This window comes from Martes martes (assembly GCF_963455335.1).
Source record: "Martes martes genome assembly, chromosome: 2".
Classification (NCBI taxonomy): Eukaryota; Metazoa; Chordata; class Mammalia; order Carnivora; family Mustelidae; genus Martes; species Martes martes.
This window is the reverse complement of record NC_137889.1, coordinates 6,451,938-6,466,713: the sequence shown is the minus strand read 5'-3', so window position 1 is coordinate 6,466,713 and position 14,776 is coordinate 6,451,938. Positions and strand designations below refer to the sequence as shown.

The 14,776-nt window shown below is 45.5% G+C and overlaps 2 protein-coding genes across 3 annotated transcripts in view; one reads left to right on the top strand and one right to left on the bottom strand.

Moving 5' to 3' along the window:
• MCPH1 (microcephalin 1) overlaps positions 1-14,776 on the bottom strand; it is a 248,444-nt gene that overhangs the window by 4,449 nt on the left and 229,219 nt on the right. Inside the window, exon 13 of the mRNA XM_080796602.1 lies at positions 7,720-7,957. Coding sequence (XP_080652728.1) covers positions 7,720-7,957 — 238 coding nt within the window. The remainder of the gene's footprint in view (positions 1-7,719; positions 7,958-14,776) is intronic.
• The window catches only part of LOC308338486 (uncharacterized protein), a 188,495-nt gene that overhangs the window by 173,552 nt on the left and 167 nt on the right, over positions 1-14,776 (top strand). The window contains exons 4-8 of one of the 2 annotated variants that reach the window (XM_080796600.1): positions 9,069-9,228; positions 9,364-9,456; positions 9,632-9,719; positions 10,138-10,212; positions 14,213-14,642. In XM_080796600.1, coding sequence (XP_080652726.1) covers positions 9,364-9,456; positions 9,632-9,719; positions 10,138-10,212; positions 14,213-14,382 — 426 coding nt within the window. In that variant the 5' untranslated portion in view covers positions 9,069-9,228 and the 3' untranslated portion in view covers positions 14,383-14,642. Of the gene's footprint in view, positions 1-9,068; positions 9,229-9,363; positions 9,457-9,631; positions 9,720-10,137; positions 10,213-14,212; positions 14,643-14,776 lie in introns of those variants that run through there. The other variant, XM_080796601.1, reaches the window with a different exon arrangement.

Here is a 14,776-nt window from a genome sequence, read left to right as displayed (position 1 = left end):
TTTGCCCTTTTGTGGCTGGCTTATTTCACTTAACATGCTTTTAGTGTTTATTCACTTTGTAGCATGTATCAGAATATCTTTCCTTTTTACAGTTGAATGATACACCATTGTATGTATAGACCACATTTTGTTCTGCCGATGGACGTTTGAGTCACTTCCACATTCTGGCTATTGTAAACAGTGCTCTTATGAACACACGTATGCAAATATTTGTTCAATTCTTTGAGGTATATAACTGCAAGTAAAATCGCTGGGTCACAAGGTAGTTCTGTTTAATTTTTTGAGGAACAACCGTACTGTCTCCTACCCTGGCTTCTCCAATATCCTCAACAGTGCTTGATTTTTGTTTTTATGGTAGCCATCCTTACGGGTTTCAAGTAGTACCTGATGGTGATTTTAATCTGCATTTTCCTAATGATTTGATGATGAACATATTTTCATATGCTTATTGGCCACTTGTATATCTCCTCTGGAGAAACGTCTAGTCAAGTCTTGGGCCCGTTTTTTAATCAGTTCTTTTGTTGTTGTTGTTGAGCTGTATTAATTCTTTCTATTTTTTAGATATCGACCCTTATTTTAGCAAACATTCTCTCTCATTCCATCATAGGCTGGCTTTTCACTCAGTTGATTCTGTCCCATGATGCATGGAAGGTTGTCTTTTTGTTTTTCTTGTTTTGATTTGTTACCTATTTTTGTGTTTGTTGCCTACCTTGCAGCTTTTAAAAGTAGTTTCTTTGGTATTTCCCAAGCAGGTTAGAACAAATAAAGGCTGCATTCCAGGAGAGGAAACTGAGATGGTGGGGCACAAGTAGGAGTTACACAGCTTCCCTACTGCCCTGAACATGGCTTGGCTTGATTGGCCTTTGGCCTGACTGCTAAACCTTTGGTTGCTCTGCACCGCTCCTACAGACTTGGTTTAGACAGTCAGCTCTGTCTGGGGGCTTTTTGGTGTTTCTGTGGGGAAGACGGAAACCTGTATCTTTTCAGTCTACCATTTTGCAGATGTCACTCCGGGCAGGTGTCTTTTTTTGACGGAGGGTGAGAGGCATACGTTTATCATTCAGTTTTTTAAATGGTTGAAATTGTTCAGATTTTCTATGTCTTGAGTTTATTCTGGTAATATTTTTTCTAGAAATTGTCCATCTTATTTTCAAAATGGCCAGTATGAATTTATTCAGCGTGCTCTCCTGATTTCTAAATATCCTTACTGTCCCTGTAGTAGCAGCCCAGTTCTGTTCCTAGAATGTTTGCGGGAACCTTTTCTCTTCCTCTTGATACTGCTAGGATTTTTGACTACTGATGGGTTTTTTTCCCCCCAAAGAACTCTTTTTCATCTCTCAAAAACCTTTTTTTGCCTTGATTTTGTTACTATTTGATACATTTTTATTATTCATTTCCTCCGACATTCTTCTGTATTTATTGCTATGTATTCATTCATCCTCAAGTACCAAAATTTAAGAAAAAGTGAATAAAAAAATAAGATCTTCATCCACGTATTTTTTCTCCCCCTGCAAACTGGGAACTGCTTCTTGTCACTTCACGCAGAGGCCGGATCCTTCGGCTTCAGTTTCCGCACGAACCATCTGAGCGCCTCTGTTAGTGGCTGCGCAGAGATGCCGCTTACTGGGAGTGGCATTAAGATCTTACTTTTTACAAAGGAAGAGTCTGAACGGAGAAGAGGGTGCCTAGGAACGCTGGATCTTTAATTCACCAAGCGGCTCTGGCAGAGAAATTCAGATCCCTTCATTTGATAAAGGCACAGGTCTCTACTGTGACCTCAGAACTCGTTTCCCGCAGTGTTCCTTCACTGCGGTGGGTGTTCATAAAGCAGCCCACCCTGGGAGGCTTGAACAATAGGAATTATGATCTCACAGCCCAGGGAGGCCAGGAACCCAAGAACAAGGTGCCAGCAGATCTGGTTTGTCCTGAGGCCTCTCTCCGTGGCTTGCAGACACTGTCTTCTCTGTCCTCATGTGGCCTTCCCTCTGTGCACACATTGCTGGTGTCTCCTGTGTTCTCACGAGGATACCAGTCCAAGATCAGGGATCCCCCACGATGATACTGTTTAATCACCTCTTGAGGGGCCATGACCTCCAAACACAGTCACATGCCAAGGTCCTGGGGTCAACACATCAGCATTCAGATCTGGGGGGCACAATTCAGTCCATAACAAAAGGCCCATCGCTTTCGGTTCTATGGTGCTCAATACTAACTGCATAACGTGCAACACTGAAAAACTCCCCATACTTCACAGACACACGAAAACCTCTTGTAAAGAGTGTTACTACGCTAGGTCTGGAAGCAAAGAGCCTAAGCTGCTGGCCATGTCCCACGCAGGGGTTGAGCTCTGGGATTTCTTTATGGCCATTAACCCCCAGCCCCCAAGGCAGGGCTGGAGTTCCCACTCGAGCACACACCTCTGCACAGGGGAGCACCCCCAAACCTGTGCCCAAGACAGTCCTGTGAGCCTGTCAAACCCGAATGCCCAGCGTGGCCACCACGGGGCCAGTGGGACTCCCCAAACCCAGGATGGCATTTCTGGTGGTGGATATAAAATGTCGCCGTGGTCACACTATTCCCGTTCTGAGTTGAATACACAGCTGACTGTCATCTTCTACTTTGTTTTTTGTTTTTAAGTGAGGCTTGAAAACTGCCCTGGCTTGTAAGGTGGAGGTGAGGGTCTTTTATTTTCCACTTCGCTTGTCAAGATGCTTCTTAACTTCTGTATCGCCGATGAGGCTCACATCCGATGACTAGAGGTCAGTTGGCATAAATGTAACAGAGAAGCTAAGTGAGACGGGTTAGGGAAGTTCAAAGGTCACCATCTAGGACCACTAGTTGACCAGTGAATACAATTAAGGGGAAATCTACTTTCTGAGCACATGCTTCCCCTTATCTCTCCAAGTTAATGCTTGCTATTTCAGCAGCTGGCAGTTAATTTTTTTAAAAAAAGGTGTGTGTATGTATGTGTATATATATATACACACACACCTTTTTTTCACACCTTTTTTAAAAAAATTAACTATATATATAAATATATATACATACATACACACACATATATGTGTGTATATATGTATTTTTAAGTCATATTTTTATTTTTAAAACTTAAACACGTGAGATGCCAAAATTACAGAATTCCACCTGTTTTCATTCCCATTCATTTCTATCCTGGTAGATGTCAACCATTTGAGAGCAACTCAAAACAAATAATTCATCATGTCATCTGTGGTTGCATCTTAAGAGCCTGCCGTCACTTTCTGACTAGTTGCTGAGCTCCTGGGGGAGGATGGTGTCAGGCGGTGGCCTGAGGAGGGGGCAGGCAGACCTGCCCCGGGTTCTTCCCTTTCTCTTCCTCAGCACATGCACTCACTGCCTGTGACTCGTTCCTTCTCTGCAGTAAACGTGTGGACAGAAAGGATCTCAAGGAACCCTGACATCATCTGTTTAATCATGCACCCTAAGGGCAAAGGCTCCCTGAGCAGCCTCGCTTTCACAAAACGCCACATTCGAGAGCTTTTTTCCAGGCCCAGTTCGTGGTCAGCCATCCAGGGAAACAATGATCTAGGCTAGCCTGCGAAAGCCTAGCCACATGCTATCAGAGATCTTTTTCCTGAAAACATTGACATGGGGAGACAGTCAAATCAAATGCTTTTTATAAGTTATAAGGAAATCATGCAGAGGCTAATTTTTTCCCCCTTTGGCAACACTGTGGAGTATATTACATTATGTTCCCACAATAGCATAAAATGTATGTCTTATCACTTGAACATAGCCCAGACAATAAAAGGGCGCCCGAGACTGGAAATATGTCTTCTGTGAAAGGCCAAACCAGCCGTCAGTGATAACACCAATGTGGGGGATGGAGAGAGTGAAAAGTCAGGGCTACAGCACAAAAATTTGCAGACTGGTGACAAATGCACTGGGGTCTCGGGGCTCCCGACTTCTCTCCAACCCCTCCCTGAAGACGCCAGTCGAGTCACTGGGGACTCTCTCCTCTTACTCTCTTGGTATGTTAGATGGGAATTCTGTTCTAGGGGTGTGCTGGGGAAAGTGAAATTACTGGAACTTGCTTCCATTCCAATGTCAGGTAAAGGTGACATTTTGTTTCCTGGTGCCGGGAATTTGGTTTTTGTTTTCCTGTTTATTGTCATACATATTCAAGTGCCCACAAGTATTTTCTCTCTCAAAAATCCCCATTTCTCCTTCTGGTGCAATGATTCATCGAGAATCTTGGCCTAAGTATACTGCTGTTTCAGGGAAAATGGACTCTGGGGAATGAATTGGGAACATAATCATGACCGTTCAAATGGCCTCGTTATAAGGCAACCCAGCATGAAGGAGACTCTCCACGGAGCAGATGAGTAAGACATGGCTTAAATTTCACATGGTGAGCCCTGTTTGGAGATTTCATAAATTCACACCATTCTATGCCAGCAATACAAGGCAGCAGCCAGGAGGGTAAGCTGGCTGAATGCTCCTTGTCACCCCTGGCCAGTGTCCCCCAAAGAAAGAGCTGGAGGTTAGAAGAAAGTCTTATGCTGGAAGAATCATTTAAGAGTTTACTTTTTTTTTTTTTTTTTTAAATATAAATGTTGGGTCAGATGGTGAAGGATGAAAAGGCTTATCTGAAGGAATACAGTGCTAGGATGTTGGAGGTCTTAGGGAAAGAGAATTTTTTTTTAAAGTGGTGATCATCTTTCTTTCTGCCAAAAAACAAAAAACAAAACAAAAAAAAAAACTTCTCAGAGGTTTCTAATGGCTAAAAAAAAAATCTGCTTGTCCATTCCCTGTAACTTTATTGTATCTGCATAAACAAAGATCCCATAAAACATAGGAATAAATATAAAGGTACTAAAAAAACACTTGGAATCTTTTATTTTGGAAAGCAAATGACAAATCTGAAACTGGATACAACAAGCTACTTTTTAAGACTTTTAAATACTTGATTCAAACTACTCTTAAGTCTCAGGGTGACTTCGCTCTTACACGCTGATCTTCTAGTTGGAACAAATTTAGAGTATCACTTTTCATAATTTGTCACAAAATAACTAAATAACTTTCTTTTAAATCGGTGCCTTAACATGGTTTTAATTTTAACTTACAAGGGATTTGATTCCAAATTTTAATTGCACAACATTTTGGGAATAAAATATTGTCTAGACATGCTCCCTGTGGAAGCTCAAGGGAAGGAGAAGTCTTCAGAAGAGAAAATGTTGCTGTGTCAGTGGATAGGGTCACCCAGGATCGTGGACTGTGCCCACCGTGGCTGTGAGGTACCGCCGCGGGAAGTCAGCAGGGCGGGGGTGATCACCGTGTGTAACAGAGGAGTACATCGGGTGCGGAGAGAAGAGGTGGTTTGCCTCTGCCCCCGCTCGGAGAGCAAGCCAGTGGCACAGCCCTGATGGGAAAAGACACGTAATGCTCAGGACCATGTGTTTTGTGGGTCTATGCATAGATGCAGAGACATATAAGTGAAATCTCCATTATTGGCACAAAGCTGGAGCTATTGTATTGTCACTCAATTCAAAAAGAGAAGAGTATAAACTCATAAACATGTGAAAAATGCATGTGGTAATACCCAAGTCACCAGAGGCGCCCTGGTGCGGACAGGGGCAGGGGCCAGAGAGTCGGGGGACTCACCTAAGGGGTGAGGATTTCACCACGCTGAGAGCCAAGGATTCCAGAACACACAATACCCGGAAGTTGCCAAGGGCACACGCAGATGGTGTAATCAATGACAAATCAGAAACAGGACATGAATTATGGGAGAGGAAAGAAACCCGGGCCTGCAGCTCCAGCTCTGAAACCCAGAGAATTCCACAGGGCGTTGTGAAAGTTAAGCCCTGGGGTCAAGCAGGTAGAGATTTGCCTCCTAAAAACCCACTCGCAGGAGAGCGGAGTGGCAAAACCATGGGAGGAACTTGTCCGGCGGCTGAACTGTGCATGATCTGTGCACAAAAGCCGTGGGCAGCAGGAAGGGGCGGCAGAGTTCCCTAACCTGGAAATAATAATCGTGCAGCCCAGATGCTGGCCCCGTGCACGGTACACAGTTTGCAGACGCTGTGAAGATTAGTTGTTGATATACACTGTTGATATCAATCGTGTGCACAGTTCCGTTAACCGAATGAGACATTTTTTATAAAGCAAAATTCTGGTTTCCAGTTGGTGTCATTTTGATACATGTGCTTTTCAAAAAAAAAAAAAAAACAAAAAAACAAGAACCTCTGTTTCAGAACATAGGATGTTTTGAAGGTTATATTCTTGGCATTTAGAAAAGAGTAAACAGCCTCTTGGCTTTTGGACTGTAGCTAAAATCATAGAATTTTTTTTTAATTTATTTCCAGGCAGAAGATAAATTACTTTGCACCAGAGAGTAAAAAATTACTCTTGATGGCCATACTTTTAAAATACATCAAAGGGTGACCATCAGTCATTTAAAAGATATTCGTCAAATGTCTGTTTGGTACATGCAAGCAGCTTGGACACAGTATCTACTCACCTGTTACGATACTGTCAGGAAGGGTGAGAGAAGCCAGAAGTTTGGGACTTAGAGACAAGGGGAGGCAAACTGGAGGAAGACCCTGAACAAGGAAGCAGGAGGGAGAGAATGTGCTTCTCGAATCTCCGGGAGCCAGGTAGGGATCTCGGCTACAGGTGCTGACACGGAAGTAATTCAGTAAGAGTGGAAGAAGAAAAGGTTTCAGGAGAACCCAGTTCTGATTCCAGCCTCCAGGCTGCAAGAGAGTGAGTCCTTGTTTAAGCCCCCTGGTCTGCGGGACTTGAAGGACAGCCCTGGCAAACTATTACCTTCATGAAACACAGGCCAAGAAGGTTTATCCTGAAGCAGATCCCCGAGTGCATCTGCCACGTCCAGTACTATCACCGCACGCATGCCACCTGCCTCCCCCACCCCGCCGGCTGTCCTCGCTGCCTGTGGATCCCACGTCGCAGTCTCGCTTAGCCTACTCCTCCTGGAGACCCCCACGGCTCTCCCAGGACTGGGGTCACAGACAAGTGCACCTGTCACCACATGGTCAGCCTCCTGGAAAGCAGAGCCCAGCTCGTGCCAGCTCTTGCCCTTGGGAATCGAGTGAAGCGTCTGGCATTTTCCATGACGCCATCAATGCTAGTTTGTACATGACGTTCATGTCCGATTGTTTTTTTTAAATCTGTAGCTTCTCTCGCACGAAGGAGTACCTTTCTGAGCACACGAACAAATAAGTGTCAGGAGCAGTGCACACGAGAAAGGGGTGGGAGACCAGGGGGCGGGTCCTGGCGGCTGGGCACGGGCCCACAGCCCTGGAAACAGAGAGAGCCAGGCACCCGGGAGAGAGAGAATCCGAGCGGAGGGTGGACAGGCCCTAAGGTCTGGGGTAGCTGTGGCTAGGCTGGCTCTTCACACTAGCTAGTGAGGTAAAGTAGGTAGCATCTAACAGGGTTTCCTCTCCTTGCAAACTGTACCTTGGCTGACAGTCAAAAGGAGGAGGGTCTGGGTTGGCTTGTGACTGATAGTGATTATAGGATTCTGTTAAGGCAGATGTGTGGATGCAAAGTGTCCATCCCGAAGCCCCAAGGCTACATCGCCAGGGGTGTGGGCATCATGCTTCCCCCAGAAAAACCTGCCAGGACCCCAGAACAGTGGCTCTAAAGGGGACACCAGCAGCTACGACAAGCAGAAGGCACCTTCCCCATCCATCCCTGGGCGCAGAGTCCTACCTAAGATCCATGTTTCTGACAGATACGTGGTGGTCGCCTTCCTCTTTCCTTGGGAGGGTCCGATGAAGATGCTGGCCTGGCGTGGGATTCGCGTGATCTGACCCCCACACAGGAGGACCAGTTCCCTCAGCTTGGCTCTGGGGGGACTGCTGGCCGGGCTGATGAACATCACAGGCTGACCGGCAAACAGGGTTCCCTGGTACTGACCCGCAGAGAGAACACGCTCCAGGCGGCACAGCTGTGGGGCAGAGACAGAGGATTAGCACGGCACAGCATCATTGCCTTACGTAGAATAGGGCACTGGGAAGTTCACTTCCTTTTCTGGAAGAAGACTAGACTGAGGTAAGGTTGCACATTCTCAGATGAATTCTGAATTCTAGGGATCCGGGGAGATCATAACATCTAATGATAATGACAGACCACGAGCAGATAAAACTGACCTTTGGTAAAACTACAAACAAATTTATAGTCTCCCCTCCCCCCAAAAGGTTAGGCTTTTGAATTATTACAAATTCTAAACCAAAACAGTGAAAAGGAATCAACCGTTCAGCTGAGTGAGGCGAACAGCTTCGGCATTGGGTGAGTGTGGAAGAGAAAACGAGAGGGTTGGGAAGGCGGTCCGCCTGCCCGGACCGGCGAGGTGCTTCAGGGCTCCTGGCAGTACGGACCGTCCCAAGAGGGTCCCAGGCCCTGAGAGCCGCCTGCCACCAGCCCCCTGGTGGAGATGGCCAAAGGGAGAATGGAACGACATCAAGCAGAGATCCTAGAGCTCTTCCCGACTCCTGAGGTGGTGGGGGGTGGGGTGGGAAGTGTGCAGAGGTTGCTTTCAGTGAGTCATCGTGGAAACGGTGATGAGGAGTATCAGAGATGGTGGGAAACATTTCAGAAACGGGGATGTTAAATTGTTCTCCTTTTTGTTCTGATAAAGTTGTGGTTGGCAGGCTGACCCAAGGGGCGGTGGGAAGGCCTGCTTATTCTAAACAAACATTTCACTAACTACAGATTAGCAAGGACTTCTTTTCAAGTGTGAATACCCTCTGGGAGATGTCAGGGTGAACTGTCATCCATAGTTTGAGTATTTTAATCAGTTTATTTCCCTGAGGATGGAACTGAACATTTGAGAGAAGTGGGCTCAGAGAAACTAAGGATTTTGACGGGAGATACGTGGGAAGAGAGATCAGGGGGTGCCCCTCAGGGGAGTGTAACCTGCATGGGGCGGTGTGGCAGATGGGGGAGGACGACCCGCCCCAGAGCATGGAGAGGGGCTCGCTCAGGAGGTGAGAAGCGGCGAATGATACCTCCCTCCATCTACCTCTCTGATAAAGTTGAATGAATTCGTCTTCCACTAGGTTTTCATACTCAGAAAACAAGCTCATGATGAAAAAATTTGTGCCAACATTAACAGAACCAACAATACACTTAAATATGGCCATGAAATTCTCTTCACTCATCACCAGTTTTGAATTATGCAACGTAAGACATCACATTTAAGCACCTTCATCTGGCCGGGTAAGTGAAAGGAAATTGTGAAACTGACAATGAAAGCAACAGTCCTACTCATGGGTTAACTTTGTTTAATGCTTCCAGTAATTTCTAATGTTCCTCTGAGGTAGGGGGTAGAAAGGGTCTCATTTAATTTTGCAGATGAAGACGCGGAGGTGGAAGCCTGCCAAGATATCTGCTTTGGCTAAAATGGCGAGTTGGGCTGCAAGGAAAAAACCACGATCCCTCAACTTGGTGAGTCACTGTAACTAGAGATCAAGAAAGAATCTTTCTAACGTTGATATTATCCTGTATTTAAAAAACTAGTTATAAAAGTAGTTGATTATTGAAACGATACAGGAGGGTATAAAGTAAAACGGATTTTCCTACATTAAATACTTCAGATTCATTCTTCTCTTTTCCTCCTCAGTGGCGGGGCACAGTCTCTTTTGCGAGAGGGGGCGGTACTAACCGTGCAGATCCATGTGTTCACGACAGGGGCCCCTTCCCAGCCCAAGGTAAGACTCAGGATTGGTCCAAGCAAATCATGGCGATCTCATTTCCCTTGCAAAGGACTGGGTCAAGCATGGGCTAGACTTGATCATGGCCAGTGGGATCTGGGAATAAGTCCACTGAGGGCAGTCTTTCCTCACTAATATAAACTAATGCATAAGCAACATTACCTCTTATTGGCTGGACTCCGTCATGTTGACAATAGGACAGCTGGAGTTACTGAAGCCACATGAGGCCATAAACCACGCTGAAAATGGCCAAGTGGGAAGGCCTAGATCACCTTTCTAAGTCACTGGATTGACCAAGCCAGGAATTTTCCTCCTCCTCCTCCTCCTTTTTTTTTGGGGGGGGGGAGGGTTCTTTCTATGTCTAGTGGGGGTGCGGGGGATTTCTTTCATTTCTTTAAGCTACTTCTTTGTTGAGATTTGTGCTTCCAGAAGCCTGAAGCAGCCAGATGCTGCCGTCCTCAGAACCTGCCCCCTACCAGAGGTAACCCCGGTAAGTGATAGCTGTGTTTTTTTAAACTCCGTACAATGTTCACACACAAAAACATTTAGGATACGGTTTTTCTTAAAAACAAACACAAAAATATCAACCTTTTATCTGTACCGTCATTTGCAAATATCTTCTCCCATTCCGTGGGTTGCCTCTTTGTTTTGATGACTGTTTCTTTTGCTGTGCAGAAGCTTTTTATCTTGATGAAGTCCCAGAAGTTCATCTTTGCCTTTGTTTCCTTCGCCTTTGGAGACATATCTTGAAAGAAGTTGCTGTGGCTGATATCAAAGAGGTTACTCCCTATGTTCTCCTCGAGGATTCTGATGGATTCCTGTCTCACGTTGAGGTCTTTTATCCATTTCGAGTTTATCTTTGTGTATGGTGTAAGAGAATGGTCAAGTTTCATTCTTCTACATATAGCTGTCCAGTTTTCCCAGCACCATTTATTGAAGAGACTGTCTTTTTTCCACTGGATATTTTTTCCTGTTTTGTCAAAGATTATTTGACCATAGAGTTGAGGGTCCATATCTGGGGTCTCTACTCTGTTCCACTGGTCCATGTGTCTGTTTTTATGCCAGTACCATGCTGTCTTGGTGATCACAGCTTTGTAGTAAAGCTTGAAATCAGGTAACGTGATGCCACCAGTTTTATTTTTGTTTTTCAACATTTCCTTAGCAATTCGGGGTCTCTTCTGATTCCATACAAATTTTAGTATTATTTGCTCCAGCTCTTTGAAAAATACTGGTGGAATTTTGATTGGAATGGCATTAAAAGTATAGATTGCTCTGGGCAGTATAGACATTTTAACGATGTTTATTCTTCCCATCCAAGAGCATGGAATGGTCTTCCATCTTTTTGTGTCTTCTTCAATTTCTTTTAGGAGTGTTCTGTAGTTCCTCGAGTACAGATCTTTAACCTCTTTGGTTAGGTTTATTCCGAGGTATCTTATGGTTTTTGGTGCTATAGTAAATGGCAAATGACAGTACAGATAAAAGGTTGATATCCAGGATCTATAAAGAACTCCTCAAACTCAACACACACAAAACAGATAATCATATTAAAAAATGGGCAGAAGATATGAACAGACACTTCTCCAAGGAAGACATACAAATGGCTACCAGACACATGAAAAAATGTTCATCATCACTAGCCATCAGGGAGATTCAAATCAAAACCACATTGAGATACCACCTTACACCAGTTAGAATGGCCAAAATTAGCAAGACAGGAAACAACGTGTGTTGGAGAGGATGTGGAGAAAGGGGAACCCTCTTACACTGTTGGTGGGAATGCAAACTGGTGCAGCCACTTTGGAGAACAGTGTGGAGATTCCTCAGGAAATTAAAAATAGATCTTCCCTATGACCCTGCAATTGCACTGCTGGGTATTTACCCCAAAGATACAGATGTAGTGAAAAGAAGGGCCATCTGTACCCCAATGTTTATAGCAGCAATGGCCACGGTCGCCAAACTGTGGAAAGAACCAAGATGCCCTTCAACGGATGAATGGATAAGGAAGATGTGGTCCATATACACTATGGAGTATTATGCCTCCATCAGAAAGGACGAATACCCAACTTTTGTAGCAACATGGACAGGACTGGAAGAGATTATGCTGAGTGAAATAAGTCAAACAGAGAAAGTCAAGTATCATATGGTTTCACTTATTGGTGGAGCATAACAAATAATATAGAGGACAAGGGGAGATGGAGAGGAGAAGGGAGTTGAGGGAAATTGGAAGGGGAGGTGAACCATGAGAGACTATGGACTCTGAAAATCAACCTGAGGGTTTTGAAGGGGCGGGGTGGGAGGGTGGGGGAACCAGGTGGTGGGTATTAGGGAGGGCACAGATTGCATGGAGCACTGGGTGTGGTGAAAAAACAATGAATACTGTTACGCTGAAAATAAATAAAAAATTAAAAAAAAAAACACAAAAATAGGATCAAGGCTATATCTTGGTATGTGCATAAGCAATAAATCAAACCCATATTTAACCCAAGAGGAAAGGACATACGTAAGCCTTTCAAATGGTTAGAATGTGACCTGAGTAGCCGACCGCTTTGAGTCTCCATTCCCCTCCCACGTTTACTGAGTGCCTACTGTCTACCAGGCACGTGCAAGATGCTGGGGAAGCAGAGAGGATTAAGACACAGTCCCTGACCTCGGTGTAAAGCACATAATATGAAAGTCAACAAAGAATTACAAAGGTCTTATTCTTTACTCAAAATATTTGAGACTACGTGCATGCTGACTTTCTAATCCTAAGTAAAACAATTTCTGGGAAAGCTTAATCAAGATTTAGGTTACCTAAAATTAAAAATTAATTTAGGAATTTGTCCTAGGAATACACTCTTCAACGTATATGAGGACATGCACGGACTGGAGTTCATTGCCATAGAAACGATAATTGGGAAGTTCTAATCATATTACGACTATGGTAGGACCCACGATTCTCCTTATTACGGAGCCTCAGCTACGTGCGTTCTCTAAGGGAAGGTCTCCAGAACGAGGTGCCTCCCCAGTACTGCCCGAGGACAGACGGCCCCCGTTACTCAGCCCCGTGCCCCCGGCACTTTCACATCATCGGTCCACAGGGATCTGTCCACACGAGTGCCAGCACAGCCTCACCCTAGAGACCACGTTCTGTCTCTGAAGGCACAGGTCATACACAGGCTTTGCTGCCGGCAGCGCCTCTGCCTTCAGAACCCTGACTGTGGCTGGTCAGCTTCACTCTCTAGCCCAGAGCACGGCCGTGCCCCCGCACCGGTGCATGCGGTAGATGCCAGCTGACGCCTTCTGACCACGCCCCCTGCCCCGAAAGCCTTACAGCTTATTATCATCATGGCCTTCTGATTCCATTTCAAACTTGTCAACACACGTTCACTCCAATGCCGTCAGCTGCGGAAATGGGTCTGGGTGGCAGTGGGCACTAACAGAAGTGGGGAGGGCACAGACTCCCTGCACGGTGATGCTGGGGAGCTGCTCCTGTCCTTACAGACAGCCTCAGAGATAACCGGGTTTATCAATATTGACCTAGAAATCTCTTGCTAAATGTGGTTAAAATATTTTTTTTAAAAATCATAACTCCTCTAGTTCATCTTATTTAAGTCAGATGCTTGTTTCCAAGGGGAACTAACACGTGGATAGATCGGGAACATGGAGAGGAACCTACAAATGAGCCAAACAGCTGCTCTGCCCCGGGCATGGGGCCTTCCCTCACCAGACGGGATTCAGCTCACGCCCACAGCCAAGACTCGCTGGCACTGCCTGCGGATCGCTACAGTTTGCAGGCTCAGAGCAGGCTAAGCTAGAACCGCGCAGTCCAGAAAGGTGACCACAGTCTAAACGGTACAGTTGTCCAAGGAAGCACTAAATGCTTCCTACAGAGCCCAGGGTGTCAGTTGAAAAATGATGGACGAAAAGGGGATGAAGTGAAGGTAACAGACTCCCATAGACTTACTTATCGTCCACCACGAAGAGGGCAGGTCAGGAGTCTGGGTGAATTTGGGGTAGAGTTCAGAAGGGTTCCCACTTTTCTCTATGGTGATGTAAAATGAGTGCATAAATACACGTGGGGGGGGGGGGTGTAAGACAAGGAGAGGGCTGACGGAAGGCAGAAATCTCTGTCTGCTGGGAGATCTTCATTTGAACCCCTGGCTGTAGAGGATAAGGACGATTACGGAAGGGTCTCAGTAAAATGAAGACTTTAGTGCTTCATAAAATGTGGCCTTTGCATTTGTCTTCCTCAAACAAGAAATACTGATTTAATAGCTCAGAACCTCCCAATCTATTCACAGGGCAGTCAGTCAAGGCAGACTGTACCGCTGACAAAGCTAAGCAGAGCAGAATCCCCACCCCCCGCCGTCCCTGCGTTGAGCTCCGATGACTCCCAGATATTTAGATCTAACCAAGACGTCAACCCCATGGCAGGGAGGGTACGGGCGGCTCATTTACTCCAGACGTGGGGGTCAGATTTCAGTTAGTGAATTTGCCTTTCCCTCCAGGTACAGCTCACCTGGAAGACGATTCTGAACCACTGCGCGTCTCCATAGGTACCGACAAGCCGCCTACGGAAGAGGAGGTACAAGCCCACCCTCAGGAGATTCTCACGGCAAACTGCTGGACATCAGAAGCACAAGTCAGGGAGGTGGGCTGCTGCGGGTTTGCCTGGTGACGCACCAGTACCTTGTAGTGTTGGCTTTGAATAGAGGGTTTCGGGCCCCAAAGTCCTAGCCCTTTCCCTAACTCCACGTCGTCTCTGTTCCTCACGGGTACAAGATGGATAAAATGCCTATCCCCACACTGTGCCCAACAAATGAAATGATGCCATGCCTCTTGAGATCTGATGTCTTCATTTCTTTCCATTCCCCATGCTTAGCGTGGTTATACAAATCTATAGTGTTAACACTCACAGAACCGGACATTAAATAAGTCAAAATACAAAAATTAAAAACTTTTTTAGCCTTACATTTATCTATACTCCCATTTTTCTTTGAAGAAAAGTTAAGTGTTTCTTCTTCTGTGAAGCCATTTCTGAAGAACAGGCCTCTAAAATCTTACCAACCCAC